Raw genomic sequence first — 16886 nt, forward strand, 5'->3', positions numbered from 1 at the left:
AGACTTGCAATTCGGGTTTAGGGTCATGAATATTGGGTTTATTACACATTAAATGAAAAATTTATTAAGTAGAGATAGGATCATTTATTTTCCTTACGAATATTAAATGCACCATATGTATCAGGGGATCCTAGCACCTCGAGGATATTTTGTCCGAGAAAATGCTTCCCGCCCTTGCAGAGAGATCAGGAGAAGCCACGTCACATCCCGTCGTCAATCCTAGGTACAGGAGCTTGTTCTCTATGCCTACCTCACTAGAAAACGATGTTGGATCTCTCCCATCCAATGGTCCACACGTGTTAGGCAAGGATATAAATATCCTTAGCTACCAAGGAATCTAATAACGCTTATTTACTAAACTTATTTACCCAACAATATTTTTGTATGGGAATTTACTCTTCCCGACGATGATTTATGTTTTCAAAAGTCTGACTTGACATTCGGAGGTGGATTTTTGACCACAGAGTCAGCCCTTCTCACTTGCCTTGTGGTGCATGTCCTTGGTCCTAACCATTTGGAGAAGCATTGGTTCGTGGGTCAACTGGAGGTGGCAAAAATAGGGACAACATATAGGTTGAAGTTGAACGGTTAGAAAAATATAACATGAACTTTCTTTGATAGGCTGTAGGAGGCTGGAATCCATTTGGCTTTGAACATAGGTAATTTAGGTTTTCATGAAGTGGGTTTTAAGTAGGGTAAAAATTAGTGTTTTACATTAGGGCTGTTTGTTTACTTGAGTCTGGAGTTTTCAGAAATCTAGAGATTTCAACTCTATGGTGTCATGATTCATAAAATTAATTGTTTGGTTAGCCTGAATATTTAGAGTGAAATCTATAGATTTATCCTGAAAAAATATTTATGGAGTCATAATTCAAATATTTAGCATTTTTATAGTAGGATGAAATCACCTCATACCACCTCTAAATCTACAGATTCACGTTTTTAGTGTAAAAAAAGTGAATCCCTAGATTTCATGAATCCAGGGATTCATACAACCAAACGGATATTAATCTTCCATTTATGAATCCAAAAATTTCAAATCTCCGTATTCACGTAACCAAACAGGCCCTTAGTCATTGGATCAATATATTACATGTGACAATTTTTCATCACTCATTGTTTCTCTGTGGGAAATTTGCTCCAAACAAAACAAATGGTTGACAAGTATCTAAAAACAAATGTTTTTTAAGGAAGTGAAAAAGAAGATTTGGACTATCGGATTGGTATCTCGATTTGAATCCCTGTATTTCGGAAATTTTCCTAGAAAACAGATTTTGCTTTTAGAGGTCACGTGTAAATTAAATGCATAAAATTAATTGAATAAAAAGACAAAATAAAAAAGGAAAAAAAATAGAAAAACTAAGCAGAGCTAAGGAAAAAGTAAATAAAAAAGCAGAAAAAGAAAAGAGAGAGAAAGAAAGAAAGAAAGAAAAGGATATCGCACGCAAAAGAACACAAACGTGAGGAGTCGTACACTAAAAACGCCGATGGGAGTCTACGTTAGTGGAGACTGGTGATCTACCAGTGTATTCTAATAATTTTCCACCTCCCTTAGTTGCCGCCTTTGAGTATCGCATTGTCTCAGTGAATTAGGAGTTGGGTTTCTGGTTTAACGATGGCTACGGCCTCTGCTCGGTATCCATTTGGAATAACTGCTCCTGAGCTTGAGTTGCAGGTTTTATCTTCCAAATTGGAGTTCTTCTCGAGGTCTCGCGGACATACGAAAGGGGATTCTTTCGGAGTGAAACTGTGCTCAATGTTTGTTTCAAACATCAACTCCTCCAAGGTATATCCCTATGTGAATGTATAGTCTTCTTTTCCTGTGAGATTCATGTGTTTTTGACTGACGCGGAATTAAAATACGTATAATTTACCCGCTCTCATAAAATGGTAGTGTAGTCATCAAAGCAGCGTTACATTTCAGGGTTTCTTCTCATCTACTATCGTGTAGTGGAATTATTTGCGTCTAATTTCAGTGGCTAAATTAGATTATTCTACGTATTTATTTATCTATTTTTGTGTGTGGCATATTAAAATATTTTTTCCCTGCGAGAAATTTGATGGGATCTCTTCTCCTAAATGAAGAAATTTGTGTCAGAAGTTTAGACGTAGAGTGACCAGTGCTGCTTATGGTTTTATTGACAAACTTAAGCGATCGTTTTAGATGGATATTCAGCATCTTGGTTTCCACCTCCAGAAATTTAGGGATAACCGTCAAAATATTATTATTATTATTTTTTCATTTATTTCCGCTTGTGGAAAGAAGCTGTCAATTTCCTAGTGAAATTGGTCATAATTTTTCAGGAGGAGCTAGATTTGTTTAACGTCAGTTTCGCATATTATTTATTTCAAGTTCGCCTTTAAATGCTTTGTGCATAAGTATGATGCCCAGTGCACTAGGCTCCCATGATTGTTTGGTCTGGGGAGGGTCATAATGTATGTGGTTTTTCCTGTGCTTTTGCAAAGATGCTGTTTTCAGACTCAAATCCATGCCCACTTGGTAACAATGGTGCAACCTTACTGTTGCACCAAGGTGTAATTTATTACTTAGAATTAGAATAGAGAGAAGGGAGTATCTAAGAAGATATTTGATGTACAGTTTAATTGCTCAATTTATTATATCACCATTGTAGAGCAGGATAGGTGGAGTGATGCCCCTCAAAAGAGAGGCTTCAGAACTCAAGGAGCAGCACCAGCAACAATCTTTTAGTCAGCTACATCTTATTCTCAGATTCTGGATATGCAAAGTTAATCTTCAATCTAACTACTAAATAGAAATATCAACATGTTTAAACAACTCGTTTAGGGCTTTAAACATAGTACTAATATAATTGAAAGGCAACTTCCTTTTGTATTGTTCTTTGGGACCTGATCAAATGCATCATTAGAAAGTAAGCTGGGACTGTCTGTCTCGTAGAGATTACTGATGGACACCCAGCAAGAGGGTGAAACACTTGTTTCAGAAATGGAGATAGGACTGCATAGGTAGTAATCCATAAGTTGTAATTCTGCTTGATATTGGATTGTATTCTCTGAATAATGTGTTTTTTTGGAGGGGTCCTGAGACTGCTGAATAATTATTGCAGAGAATTAAATAACCAGTTAGACAACTTTTGTATGAATAATGGTGCCTCAAGTAGAGTATTAAGACTGTAACCCCATTCTCATGCATCTCATTGCGCCCTATTTGGCCCCTTGTTCTGTGTTCAGCGAAGCATATTCTTGCGAATTTCAAGTGACCATGGCCTTCATGGGATTCTATGGCATTTACTCATCCTTCTTTACCTGCCGGCCAATTTTGTACAGCCAAAGTGGCCTCATAAAATGTTGAGCCATCAAGTAGATTGTGTATTATTTCTCCTTTTAAGAAAGAGTTGACTGGTCAAATTTTGAACCGTCTAATAGATTATATATTTATATAATAATGTAATTTTGATTGTTTGGCGCAGAGAATGGTACCCTGTGTCAGTGCTTTACCTGAAGTTGGTGATTTCTTCTGGGAGAAGGCCCCAACACCTATTCTTGATATGGTTGATGCTCCAATTCACTTGAAGAACTTGTCTTCCAAGGTCTAAATTATGGCATTCTTAATTCCATCATATTGGATTATCTAAACCATAATTCTTATGCTGTTTCTACTTTACTGACAGTATGATTGATGCAGGAACTGAAACAATTAGCTGATGAGATCCGCTCAGAGTTGTCTTTCATGATGTCTAAAACAAGAAAGCCTTTTCAAGCCAGTTTAGCAGTGGTGGAGCTGACAGTTGCGATTCACCATGTTTTTCATGCCCCCATGGATAAGATATTGTGGGACGACGGTGAACAGGTAGTAATTTTTCATTGGAATTCATGCTTCTCCAAATCTAGGATGGATTTGTTGTTAACACTTTCATATCTGACAGCCTAAGATTCATTAAATTATAGTGCTTCTGAAATTCTTCATGTAGCATGATTTCAACTTGCTTATTGATTTGGACCATTATATAAGAATCTCAGCTTTTCCATATTGAGTAGCTGACAAAGCGCATCAATAGCGTGGCTTCAGACATGTTGTTGTATTTGAAGCTTAAAATATGCATCTTTCAAAAGGTTTGTTAGTTTTGCTCCCAACAAGTTTTGAACCCAAGACCTTACTGATGTTGATTTTGATAATTCTAATTAATGGAAAATCATTTGTCCTACATTGGTTATGGAAGATAGTGGATTGAAGCTTATATTGAACAATGGGAACTTCAACTGTTGGGTTCCAAGAACGAATGCTAAAGTAGAATGAAACTTATATTGAATAACGGGAAGTATAAGAGTTGGGTTCCATGTAAGAAATGCTTACTTAGGCACTCTTGTCTGTTTTCTTCTTTTATTTTTTTTCTTTAGGGGGTGGGTTTTGGGGGTGCAGCGTGGGTTGGGGTTTATTTTCATTCTTGTGTGCTAAGCGAAGCCAGGTTGTTCCAAGGCCTTTGTGTTTGGGAATTTCAATTTTTTTCTTGTGGCAGGATGTGGTTTCAGAAGTTTCCCTCATCGATGTCGGATAAGACTTTTCCAACGTTGGTTTGTTTTTTGTTAATATTGGCTAGAGCGTGTTCTGAGTCATGGTTTGTCCATTTGTGTGTTTTATGTCAATGCAATTGACATCAATGGCTAGTTTTCTGTGTTTCTCTCTGAGAGAATCATTTTTTGGGTATTCTTGGATAGATATTCCAATGAATGTCTCTTCTATTAATAAAGGATCTCTAAGACATTTCAGATATTAAATTTGAGTCGGCCCTTATTGGATTTAGATAGGGTTTTAGGAACCCTGGATTCACATCAATGGGAAGCATTTGATGCACCTATAACGTCCGGGAATTCTGGATGTTTCAAATGAATGAAACTAAACATGGAGTTTGGGACTATGAATCTTCTAGCGACTGATCTATGAAAGGGTTTTGTGCTTCTGTTCAACCATCTGATGTAACATTGCCTTCTTCTTTGGGCCAATATCACATGGATTAGGAAGGATTGGTCTACAAAATATGAATTCGGGACTGATCTGGATATACCTTAAAAGAATACAAATTGTTGTTCCCAGGAGATGTATTGGCAGCTGTTGGTTATTTGACCAGAACCAAATTTGGAATGGTATATAGTTGACAATATGAATTCACTTGAGAAATAAGTGTATTTGTTCTGTAACAGAAAGTTGAAAGATAAAGGGATTAAAGACTGATGGAGGACAGAGGGTTATGGAACTCAGAAAGTCTCAAAATTTTTTATGATGAAATTAGGATCATACAGGAAATTACTGCTCCTTGTCAACCTGAGTCTAATTGAGTGGCTGAAAAGAAGAACAAAACCTTGAAGAAATGAAAAATTCATCTCTTACAATTTCAGTTTTACCGTCGAACCTGTGGGGGGATGCCATTCATTCTATAAGCTTATATTTTAATAGGATACCTCATAAGGAAAGCAGATTGCTTTTATTTCAATGGCAGGTTATGGGACCAATTTGAGATATTTGGAAGCTTGAGCTTATTCCTCAAATGTCTCGAATTGGTTTGAAACTTTAAGGTTTTCAATGACATCTTCTCTTCCTCCTCTGCCTGGAACTTCACCAGCTCCTCCTCATCAGGCACCATATTGGAACCCCTCCCAACTGAGTCATTTTATGCGTAGGGTAAGTTTCCCCTAACTAAGTTAAGGGACAGATGAAGTTCCCTTTAAATGAGTCAATTTGAGATAGTTTTTGAGAAAATGAACACTTTATTAGAATGAATGTACAAGACTACATGATATTTGATGTAGACATTTAGTGATAGGTCAATTAAGGGAAAGTAAAAAACAGGAAAACTTTGGATATAATATGATTATTTGTTTTGTAGACAACATCATAATGGTCCACCTACTCATCAAGAGTTAGTTACATCTTTGGATGCCGTCTTCTCGAAAGAACCATTAAGAGTGAATTGACTTAATAATGGTCATCACACTTTGGGAATATGTTGATCAATGCAGCTTTGTCTTCACCGACTTCTATGTTTTTATAAAATGTTGGAACCTAATAAATTAATTGGAGATCAAGGAGCCATGGCAATTTTGAGGCTACTTGCAATCCAAATAATAATGAGAAATGGAGAGAAAGACATGAATGATATAAGCTTAGTGTCTAGTATGACCTTGAATAGAGCTGATTGGAAGGGTAGGATCTATGTAGCTGAACCATCTAGATGGGATAAGGCTGAATTGTTGTTTTTGTTATTTTTCTTAAATTAAAGTTGGTTTATGTCACTAATATCCTTGTATTACAATTTAGCAGTCTTACGCACATAAGATTCTCACGGGAAGGCGGTCTCTTATGCACACATTGAGACAGAAGAATGGTCTTTCGGCATCTACATCTCGTTTTGAGAGTGAATATGATCCATTTGGTTCTGGACATGGGTGCAACAGTGTTTCTGCTGGACTGGGTATGTTTCCCTTCTGCTTTCCTCCTATTAGGTGAGAGAATAATTGCAATGTTGCATAAAATGTGTAAAAAGAACTCTTAATCAACTCTGTTTTTTCTTTGGGCATCCATATATGGAAATGGTTGTTTTACATTTTGTGTCTGTTTGTAGGATTTATTACTTTTCCAAATTGTGTCCATTATGTGAACCACTGGTTACATATTTTTTATTACTTGTACTATTTGTCTGAACTGACACATTGTGTTTGTATTTATTGTTATTAAATAGAACCCTAATTTTGCAATGATCTACCTTTGTTCAGGAATGGCTGTTGCACGAGATATTAAAAGGAAACGAGATCGTATAGTAACAGTGATCACCAATCAGACCATTATGGCTGGTCAGATATACGAGGCGATGAGTAATGCTGGGTATCTGGATTCTAACATGGTTGTGATCTTAAATGATAGCCGCCACTCTTTGCACCCAAAGCTAGAGGAGGGTCCCAAGACAGCAATAAGTCCTTTGTCTGGCACTCTGAGCAAGCTTCAGTCCAGTAAATCTTTTCGTAGATTGAGAGAAGCTGCTAAGGTATGTCCTGTGGTCCTTTCTACTTATCTAAGTTGTCTAATATGGTCTTTTGAAGAAGGATAAGTAAGAATTGTTGTAAAGCTTAATGATAAGTTAGCCCTCGAAGGCAAAATTATGATGGTGGTATGGTGTCTCTTGGATATAAAATGAAGGTTGGATATTATTAGCCAGAACAATGCAAATAGGTTAAATGGGTAAGACAAAGTATGACAACTGCTATCAAAATGTTTGTTGCAGAAATCTACCCTTTGATGGCACTTCCGGATATCAAGAAGTCTTAAGATGTTCAGTTTTTATTCTGAGCTAAAGTCTAGCCTCATTGCATAGTAAAGATACTTGTACATGTCTTCTCACTGCTCATTATGGATATGCTTACTGTTGTTTGTGGTCCAAATAGAATAATTACTTAAGGATCCATCATCTTTCAGTGAACTGCTTGCCTCTGATCCAGTGATATCTCAGAGTTATGAGTTCCAGTTCATTAGATTATGTAGTTGAGGTAAATTCTTAATACATTTAGCCCCTTTAGATGGACCTATGGATCAACATCTGCCTCTGTACCTCTCGGTGCTCCTTATGACAGTAGCCATTGAGTTATGTTCTTTCCTTCAGTGAATATAGTCTAGATGATGATATGCCCTTATTCTGATATTCAGTGTCTATGGCATTGATCCCATGCTTTGACTGACTATCATCACGTTGGTGCACACTTTGCTTTCAGGGGGTTACTAAGAGAATCGGAATGGGTATGCATGAATTGGCAGCAAAAGTTGATGAATATACGCGGGGTATGATGGGTCCACTAGGATCAACTCTCTTTGAAGAGCTTGGGATGTATTATATTGGCCCAGTTGATGGCCACAATGTGAACGATTTAATTACAGTTCTCCAGGATGTGGCTTCTCTGGATTCAACAGGACCTGTGTTGGTTCATGTAATAACGGAGGAAGAACCAGAGTCAGAAGATGACCATATAAGTGAAATAGCTGTCAAAGATCAAGGTAATTACAGAGTTTCCTCCAATCACTTCTCTATAACTTCTCATAGATGCTGGGGACACAATTTACAGGGATTAATTTTGGCATTAAGTGGAATCGAATTGTTTTTATTGATTGCAGTGTGTTTTCACTTTTCTTTGTTGATAATTATTTCTCTCCATTTAGAGAGTAGTATCCACACTCAGGAGGGGGTGTTAATGGCAAGGAATTACCCCCTCATGGGCCCCACCTTATTATAATATTACAGTGCTGCGGGAATATGCCAACTCAATAGTCCTAAGTTCTTACTAGGACTTTGGTTCAATCCCATGCGTAATGCAGGGATTACCACTGTGGGCCTGTCAGAGTGAAGCGAAAAAGGAAATATCAAGGGTGATTTGGTAAATACACCTCTGCAAAGCACTACAGTTTCCTCAGGTGTGTATTTACAAGGATACTTTCAAAATTTTCTTTTCCTTTATGATAGTTGCCTCTGCAATGCTATGTGAACTGCACTGCTGAGGATCTGGTCTCCCTAACTAGAGCTACCAAAAGAAGCGAATTTGTGATTGATAAGATAAAACCTTTGATAAAAGGGATAAAGTGGTTTTTATCATCTGAAGGAACCAAGTTTTCACCCCCCCCCCCAAAAAAAAAAAAAAAAAACCATTAGTTAGTTTTTTTCATGTTGCCCATTTAAGTGGCCAATATTACATGTTGCCCAATTTAGTGAACTTGGAATATTACAAAAACCCATAGTTAGTTTTTGACATCTTGATTGCTAAGTTTTCAAATTTTGAAATGTGTTAAGACCACCTAAATGCCCTTATCTCATTCAAATTACACTATTGACCCCTAGGTGGATCTTCTACCCAAAACTTGGCCCCTTACTAGAAAATATCCCTCTCTGGCAACTGTCTCTGTAATCATCCTTCAGAATCTTCAACCAGTCATGTATGTTCACCGGGGCAGAGACGAGCCAGTTGCTCCGGCAGACTGATGATAGTCTCCTCCTCCATTTTCGACGTCCCTCTTTGTCGATGTCTTCGATACCCTCGAACAAAGATTTATCTTTTCATTGTCGCAGTAAGAGTTCTTTGCGTGGTTTGAAAGTGCATGTTTTTCGAGTTGATTTGTCTATTAGACAAGTGAATTAAGGGGAGGGAGATTTGGAACACTCATATCCTTTTTCTCTCTCAATATATTCTTCCCTCCATCTCCGTGTTTGCTGAAAACTTGGGTTGGGTTCTGTGTGTTTTCTTCCTATAAGTAGCCGATTTTTACTCCAGAATCTGCGAGATTTTTTTTTGGATGAATAAATAAATATATTAACAACAGGAAACAAGAGAACAAGGTCTTTAAGCAGAAGACCGAAAAGAGGAACTAAGACCCCAGGAGACAACAATAAGCCTGTTCCTTTGGGTATCGCCAATAGGGGGATGGGGCAAGGCTAACAGTCTAGAAGATATATCAAAATAGATGGCATTCCAAATCCTGTTCTACAAAGTGGGAATTGGAAGTCCATCTCCGAAGATTGCGCTCCCACCAAAGGTGATGAATCAAGGCACTGTACACTAGCTTACCAATCCGATCGCAAATGGAAGAACTTGAAAAGTTTCTCAAAATTCAAGACCAATCTCGAAAAATCCCATATGATCGCCTCGAGCAGGGCCAAATGGAAGCAAGGGTTTTTCCCTAGATAGATTTGGAGGAGGGGCAAGAAAAGAAAAGGTGCTCAAGGTTTTCCTGACCGTTCCAACAGATGATGTAGTTGGGGTTAGCGGGGATGTGGCGGTCAATGAGGAAGGATTGGGTGGGAAGGGCATGGGTTGAGGGCTCTCCAGAGGGTAAGGGAGTGACGGGGGATGAAGCCATTTAACCAAACCAATGGGGGCCAAGGGGGCTTAGGGCTATTGGCTTTAAGGAGGTTCCAAGCTGATGAAGTGGAGAAGGTTCTAGAGGTGGAGGGGAGCCAAATGGTGAGGTCTCTAGTGGAGCTAGAGAGAGGGGGGGGGGGCGATTCCCAAACCTGTGTGAGAATGGAGAGAGGGGATTGAGTCCAGGACCCATTAGAGATGAAATTTGACAAGAGGGTGGATTTTCGGTTCTCAAAAATGGGTTTTCGGTTTTCCCTTGACATGTGTTTCTGGTTTCTTTGTTTTTCAGATTTGGCTTCTCTTCTTACCTCTCCCCTTCTGTTTACTTCTATGAATTTCAACCTGGATTTTCGTTTTGTTATTACAAAGAAGAAAAGCCAGGCAACAATTTTAAAAAATGAAAAAATAAAAATTTTGTGGCATTCTGAAGTTTCTCTTCACTTACACATATTTTCACTTTTTGGCATGTGGGTGTCTTCATTTCTATCTCCCTTTAGTTAGGTGGCAGTGCAGAAGAATGGTACAAGAAGAACAGCAGAACCACAAGTGGCGGAGGTTGGGGATGCCGGAGATGTTCGGTGCATTTGCTCTATCCGGTTTGTTATGAGGGTTGAACCGGTGGAGGTGGGGAAGGCGGTCGCTAGCTAGGGAAGGGGTGGTGGTTGCCGGCAGTGGTGGGATATGCGGCGAGGTGTAAGAAGAATATGGGTGAAGGGGTTGGATACACAGTGAGTGAGAGGGGCATTTTGGTCATTCACATGGGTGAGGGGTATTTATGTCTTAACACATTTTAAAAATTGAAAACTTAACAGAAAAAATGGTCAAAAACTAACGTTGGATTTTTTGAAATATTCCAAGTTCACTAGATGGGGCAACATGTAACATTGGCCACTTAATCGGGCAGGCAGCATGTAATATTGGTCACTTAACTGAGCAATATGAAAAAAACTCAAAAAAAAAAAAAAAAAAAAAAAAAAAAGAATAGAAAAGAAAAAAAACACTCCACTGTGATGCATGTCAATCAAATCATATGTTCATGTATCATCTCTATTTGTAAAGAACAGCATGGGTTCATCCTTTCCTGGTTTGAAACTTTTTCTTTAGTTTTGATTCCCCTATTCAAAAATGTTTTGATGGTTCTTTCTGATTTTGCTTTTTCTCTAATAAAACAGGTCAATGCAGTGTGAATGCATTATCCTCTTACCCAAAGCTGATGGGCGGTAGTCTCTCCCGGACGTATAGTCATTATTTTGCTGAAGCTTTGGTTGCAGAGGCAGAGAGGGACAGCAGCATTGTAATTGTTCGTGCAGGCATGGGAATTGATCCTTCACTCCAACCATTCAAGGAAAGATTCCCAGACAAATTTTTTGACGTAGGGATGGCCGAGCAACATGCAGTCACATTTTCTGCTGGTTTGTCATGTGGGGGATTGAAGCCTTTCTGCATAATCCCTTCCACTTTTCTACAGAGGGCCTATGATCAGGTTCTCTCTCTCTCTCTCTCTCTCTCACACACACACACACACACACGCTCACCCACACCCACACACACTCATGGACACACACATACACAGATGAAAACATGAAGAGATAGATATTTCCATTTGTGTGATATTAACTATGAGTGATTGAGTGTGTTCTTCCATATTAATGACTATACTATTAGAAAACCGCAGACGCCTCGCCTCGCCTAAGAGAAAAAATAAACCACATGGCTAGATGTCAAATGAAAGGGTATGTGGGAGAACGGATAAGAGTTGTCAGAAGGTACAAAAGTTACCAAATCTTGGAACATAGTAAATTAAATGAGAAGCAATTTACTAAATGGTCAAAACTTAATTTTGGTATGCTTCTGAAGCTGAACTTTAAACACGACGCTTAAATGTGTAGAACTAGTATTCCATTGCCAAAACTAGAAAAGAAACAAAAATTTGCTTGAACAAACAACAAAAGAGAAGGAATAATAATAATAGAAGTCCTAATTCATGAAGCTTGGATTAAATCAGAAAGGCAAAAAAAAAAAGAAAAAAGAAAAAAAAAGAAAAGTAATGTAAAAGACAGGATAGATGAAATGACAAAATAAGGAGAAGAAATGGTTACAAAAGAAACAGAAAAGAGAAAACACATGTGTAAAACATTTAAAGAGGGTGAACCTGAGGTTGGTTTTTTTTTTCCTTTTCTTTTTCTTTTTAAATTTGGAAAGTCATTTGATTTGATTAGGGATTGGGCCTTAAATTTTTTCTTTGTTTGTGTCCAGACTGATTGCAACTTCTAATTGCTCTGATGATTCTCTTTTTCTTGTTCTAACCTGCTGATATTTTCTTAGTGGTTCCTATAATGTGGGGATAAACTGATGACCAACAGAGAGAGACTAGCTTACTTTGGGGGTGATTGTGTTTGTATACAAGAGGTGGAGGAAGAGTAGGGAATGGTTTAATGATTGACAAAGCAAAGTTTCTGAAAGTAGGCGAGTTAATGCCTAGGCATTTAAAACCACAGTCGTCAAGCTGTTGCATAGGCATCCAAGTGTTGACTTGTCACCTTGGTTGGGGTCAGCTTCATTTTTTCCCCCACCTTGGACGCCTCGTTGCCTAGGTGCTGTGACAAATATGTTTAGAAAATTATGACGCACAAAATCTACTAGCTGATGCATAGGTGATGTTGTTTTAATTAAGTTGATAATTCACATGTTGATGGTAATAGAAGATACATGTGATATTAGACATCGAACTTTACATCGACAAAAGCTAAGCAATATTAGCATATTAAAGTATTGAAATGCCAAAGGAAAAGTACCAATTTTGTTACAAAACCTAGTCTAACGAATCAGGATCTGTAGAGAAGAGGAGTGAAAAGGGCTACGATCAGGATAACGGTTGCTAAAATAATTTAAACCAATGACAATTCCAATAAACTCCCTTACTTACCTTGTAATGTATCTAATAGACCAAACAAAAAGAAATAAATAGAGCCACAAACCTCTAGTATCTAAACTGACTGTAAACATCACCATAAATCATGAATGCCCCTTGACTATTGAACTTAAATATATCTACTAAATGGCACCTTAACTTCACAAATTGAAGCTGTTGAAGATTTGCAAGTTACAGCTGCTTGTCCTAGAAACTTGAGTTGTCAAGTAAGGGACAACAATGTACATCACACATTAACACCCCCACATATGCGGGCTCCCACAGATATGCACATGACACCATCATGTGGCACAATGGATCACAAAGTATTGAGGCACAAAATACATCACATGAACCCATCACGCTTATTAGGGATTGAACTAGTTGTCAAGGGCTAAAACAATCTAATCAACATGCATCACTCCAACACCTCCCCCCCCCCCCCCTAAAAATTAAAAAAAATAAAAAGAGGAAAGAAAAGAAAAAGAAAAACCAGGCAACCACAACACAAACATGCACGCACACACACACACACAACCCTGTCCTGCACATGCCAGCCCTCAAACTATCCAGTGGCACCAAGGGCAAAAGTGCAGGAACACATTAAAAGCAATGCAAACTACATGCCCTTACCAGGGATCAGGAACCCAATCTCTTGGATTTGATGCTGAATTACAGCCGCTTACCCAAAAGGTTGAGCAGCTAAGTAATAGCTACAATGTTGTATATCGACGGATTTCATGTTTTTGTAACAGCGTGCAACAGAATTTTCAGTCCTGATAGGTGGAATGTTATCAACTAGTCACACACTGCCTCAAGTTGTCATCTGTCCCTCCCACAAGATGATACTTTGATAACTTTGTTTGGGATACAAAAAATTAAGAAAAGAAAGAAATTGTAGAAAATACTTGCCACATTACTAGATTGGGATGTAATCACAAGTGAAAAAGTGTTGAGCTATTTACTCTGAAGTGTTTTTTAACTTGTAAATGCATTTTCAGCTACATTATTAGTTCTTTATCTCATAGAACTGATCCCTGTCTCTTTTATTCATCTTCTTCTTTCCTTTTTCGGCTTCCTTAGGTTGTCCACGACGTGGATCGCCAAAGAATAGCTGTGCGTTTTGTTGTCACTGGTGCAGGACTGGTGGGATCTGATGGCCCGTTGCACTGTGGAGGTTTTGACATAGCAATCATGTCACTCTTGCCAAATATGATAGTTATGGCGCCATCTGATGAGAATGAGCTCGTCCACATGGTGGCTACTGCAGCTCAGATTGATGACAGGCCTGTTTGCTTCCGGTATCCAAGAGGTGCTATTGCTGGACTGAACAGCTCTGTTTGCAATGGTATAGCCCTTGAGGTAATTCTGGTACTCTTTATCTCTTGCTTATATTTAATCCTATTAGTTTGGTTAAATATATCTGTTGACATAACACATGACCATCAATGCTGTTTGTTGAGTTTCTGTCATTGGCTGGTTTTATCATGGAGCAGATTGGGAAAGGGAGGATTCTTGTTCAGGGTAACGATGTTGCTTTGCTTGGGTATGGTGCGATGGTTCAGAATTGCCTCAAAGCACACTTTCTTCTTTCCAGCCTTGGCATCAAAGTGACTGTTGCTGATGCAAGGTTCTGCAAACCACTTGACATCAACCTTGTCAGGCAGCTTTGTGAAGATCATGCCATTTTGATTACTGTAGAGGAAGGCTCTGTTGGAGGATTTGGGTCCCATGTTGCACAATTCATGGCTCTTGACGGACTGCTTGATGGAAGGGTTAAAGTACTATTGTTTTCCTTGCCATTTTGGTTTATTTTAGATGGAATGTCATGTCACAATGAACATAAATTGCTCAATGTCCATATCCAGACCTGTTATATGAATTTAGTCTGCCTGTTTATATCTTGGTTGCATTCTGATATTTTTCAATAACATTTTCAGTGGCGTCCGATTGTTCTGCCGGATAATTACGTAGAACATGCAACTCCGAAGGAACAACTTGCTATGGCTGGCCTAACTGGCCATCACATTGCTGCCTCTGCATTGAGCTTGCTAGGTCGCACACGTGATGCCCTGTTGTTGATGCGCTAGAAGATACAGAGTTCTTCACCAAGTTTTGTTGAACAATAATAAGATAAAGCTAAAAGGACAGCATCTATCTTTGAGGAGGGCCATCGGATTCCCATATTCACTCAGACCATCTGTCAGGTTGGTATAGGTACATGGAACTCTCGTTGAATCTGTAAATGTTCTTTGATGTTGTTGTTAGAAAGGGATGTAAATATTAAATTGATGTTCTGTAGGTGTCTCCAACTTTTGGTGAAATTGATGTTGTTAATTTCCAGAATTGGATATCTGTTCATAAAATGAAAAGAAAAGAAAAGAAAAGGCGAAGATTTGTCGCCATTTGACCCCTCACTGACAGCGATATCGTCTTGAATTTCTGGAATCTGTTATGGGCTGGGGAAGAGAATCATTATACCAAACAAGAGGGAGTCACCAGAAATGTCTTGATATTGTTTATTTTTTGGTTTTTTGGGTAATCAGAAATGTCTTCATATTATGGACTCTGAAAATATGCTGTCAGGAGGAAAGACTGAATGCTCTTTACGGGTATTAATTTTCAAAATTTGAAACCAACAAGGGGCTAATCACTAATGGGTGATATAAGGTCCCATGGCCTTCATTTGTAACTTCTGTCAATATTAACTTCATTGCTATAAAAGTTATAGCACAGCCCTCTCAGCATAATTTTTCTGCTGGCACCATATAAGATATGATTCAAATCCTATCTAGCAGTAACTTGGGCACTTTTCCAGACTCTCTTATCCACATGTAATAACGAATTCAAATTCGATCAGATTCAAATGATGGAGAATCACTTGCATTTGGACTCAATCCGAATTCAAACTCGAATTTAAATTCAAGTGATTGAAACACTTGCACTTGAACTCTTATCTACTGGAGCATGACTTATACAACAACCAAGAGTCCTACACTGACAACAATTACAATCTTGCAAAACTGCTCTTTAAATTCAAAAGAGCTGTAAACTATTAAGTGACTCTACTGATAAGGGTTTTGCTAGATCGGATGTAATAGAATCTCTTGGATTAGTGGATCAAACTCTGTAAAGCAATCATAAGAGGTAAATTATCTCAAACAATTATGAATTCAGAGAACGATTTTGGCAGTGGACATAGGTTGCACACTACAACCAAACCATTTTATGTTTTTAGTATTCTTCCTTCCTCTATTTTTTTTTGTAAACAACTCCAGCTTTGGGTGCAAGTTCCGCATTTTTCGCTGCTAACATCGCTACAACTGTAGGAGTTATGTGTCCGCCCTTGAGGCGTGTTGTATGTCTTCCTATGTGGATGTTGTATGTCATTCTCCCTATGTGGGTGTTGGTGTTCTACATCTTATTCTCTCTCGATACCTTTATTTTTCGAATCCACCCCATTCATTCCCCTCCCTTAATACCTTTATTTCAACAAAACTCACATATTTAACAATTACCTATTATGGAATTTCAGGTAAAAATTCGTTATGTGATTTTTCCCTGTAACCTGAAGTTCTTGCCTTTTAAGTGGTTTTACTTGGAAAGAAATGGAGACTCAATAATTGAGGCTGTGACTGTCATATGCAATGTATTGTGTCTATTTTCTCTTTTTTGTTTTCTCTACTTCTTGCCCAACTAAGCACTTTCTGCCATTTCTGGTTTTCTTTGAGAAGAAGATTAGGTTATAGTCTTGATAATTTCATACTTTTCACGATACAAATCTTTTTCTACTTCAACATTTTCATTTCCCTCCTCGCAAGGCCAGTGGATTCATTAAACTATGGTCCTCAATCCTTATTCTCCTGACTCCTAACATATGCAGTCATATTAAGAATTCAAAGCACTAAAGGAGAGAGAGCACATACCAAATTCAAGTTCCTAAAAAGGAAATTTGATAAGCATATCTTGAATTGAATTTCTTCTCTTGTAGAAGCCCAAACCATTTCTCTCTGCATATTGTAGTTATCACCTTGCCTCTTGTCTACAAATACTAAAGAGAAAATCATAAGGAAACCCTAGAATTGTCCTTAAAAAATGAGGCAAT

General features: G+C 38.2%; 1 protein-coding gene across 1 annotated transcript; it reads left to right on the forward strand.

The window, feature by feature from the left end:
- The first annotated feature begins 1434 nt into the window (after positions 1-1434).
- Positions 1435-15630, forward strand: DXPS3 (1-deoxy-D-xylulose 5-phosphate synthase 3). The gene is made up of 10 exons (XM_089145286.1): positions 1435-1786; positions 3450-3569; positions 3665-3829; positions 6296-6446; positions 6748-7016; positions 7738-8017; positions 11043-11353; positions 13865-14143; positions 14278-14562; positions 14722-15630. The coding sequence occupies exons 1-10, from the start codon at positions 1616-1618 to the stop codon at positions 14869-14871; spliced, it is 2181 nt and encodes a 726-aa protein (XP_089001412.1). The 5' UTR covers positions 1435-1615; the 3' UTR covers positions 14872-15630.
- The last annotated feature ends 1256 nt before the right edge of the window (positions 15631-16886 follow it).

The sequence above is a fragment of the Hakea prostrata genome, chromosome 2 (assembly GCF_041222555.1).
Source record: "Hakea prostrata isolate BN-2017 chromosome 2, UWA_Hpros_2, whole genome shotgun sequence".
In the NCBI taxonomy this organism is placed as follows: Eukaryota; Viridiplantae; Streptophyta; class Magnoliopsida; order Proteales; family Proteaceae; genus Hakea; species Hakea prostrata.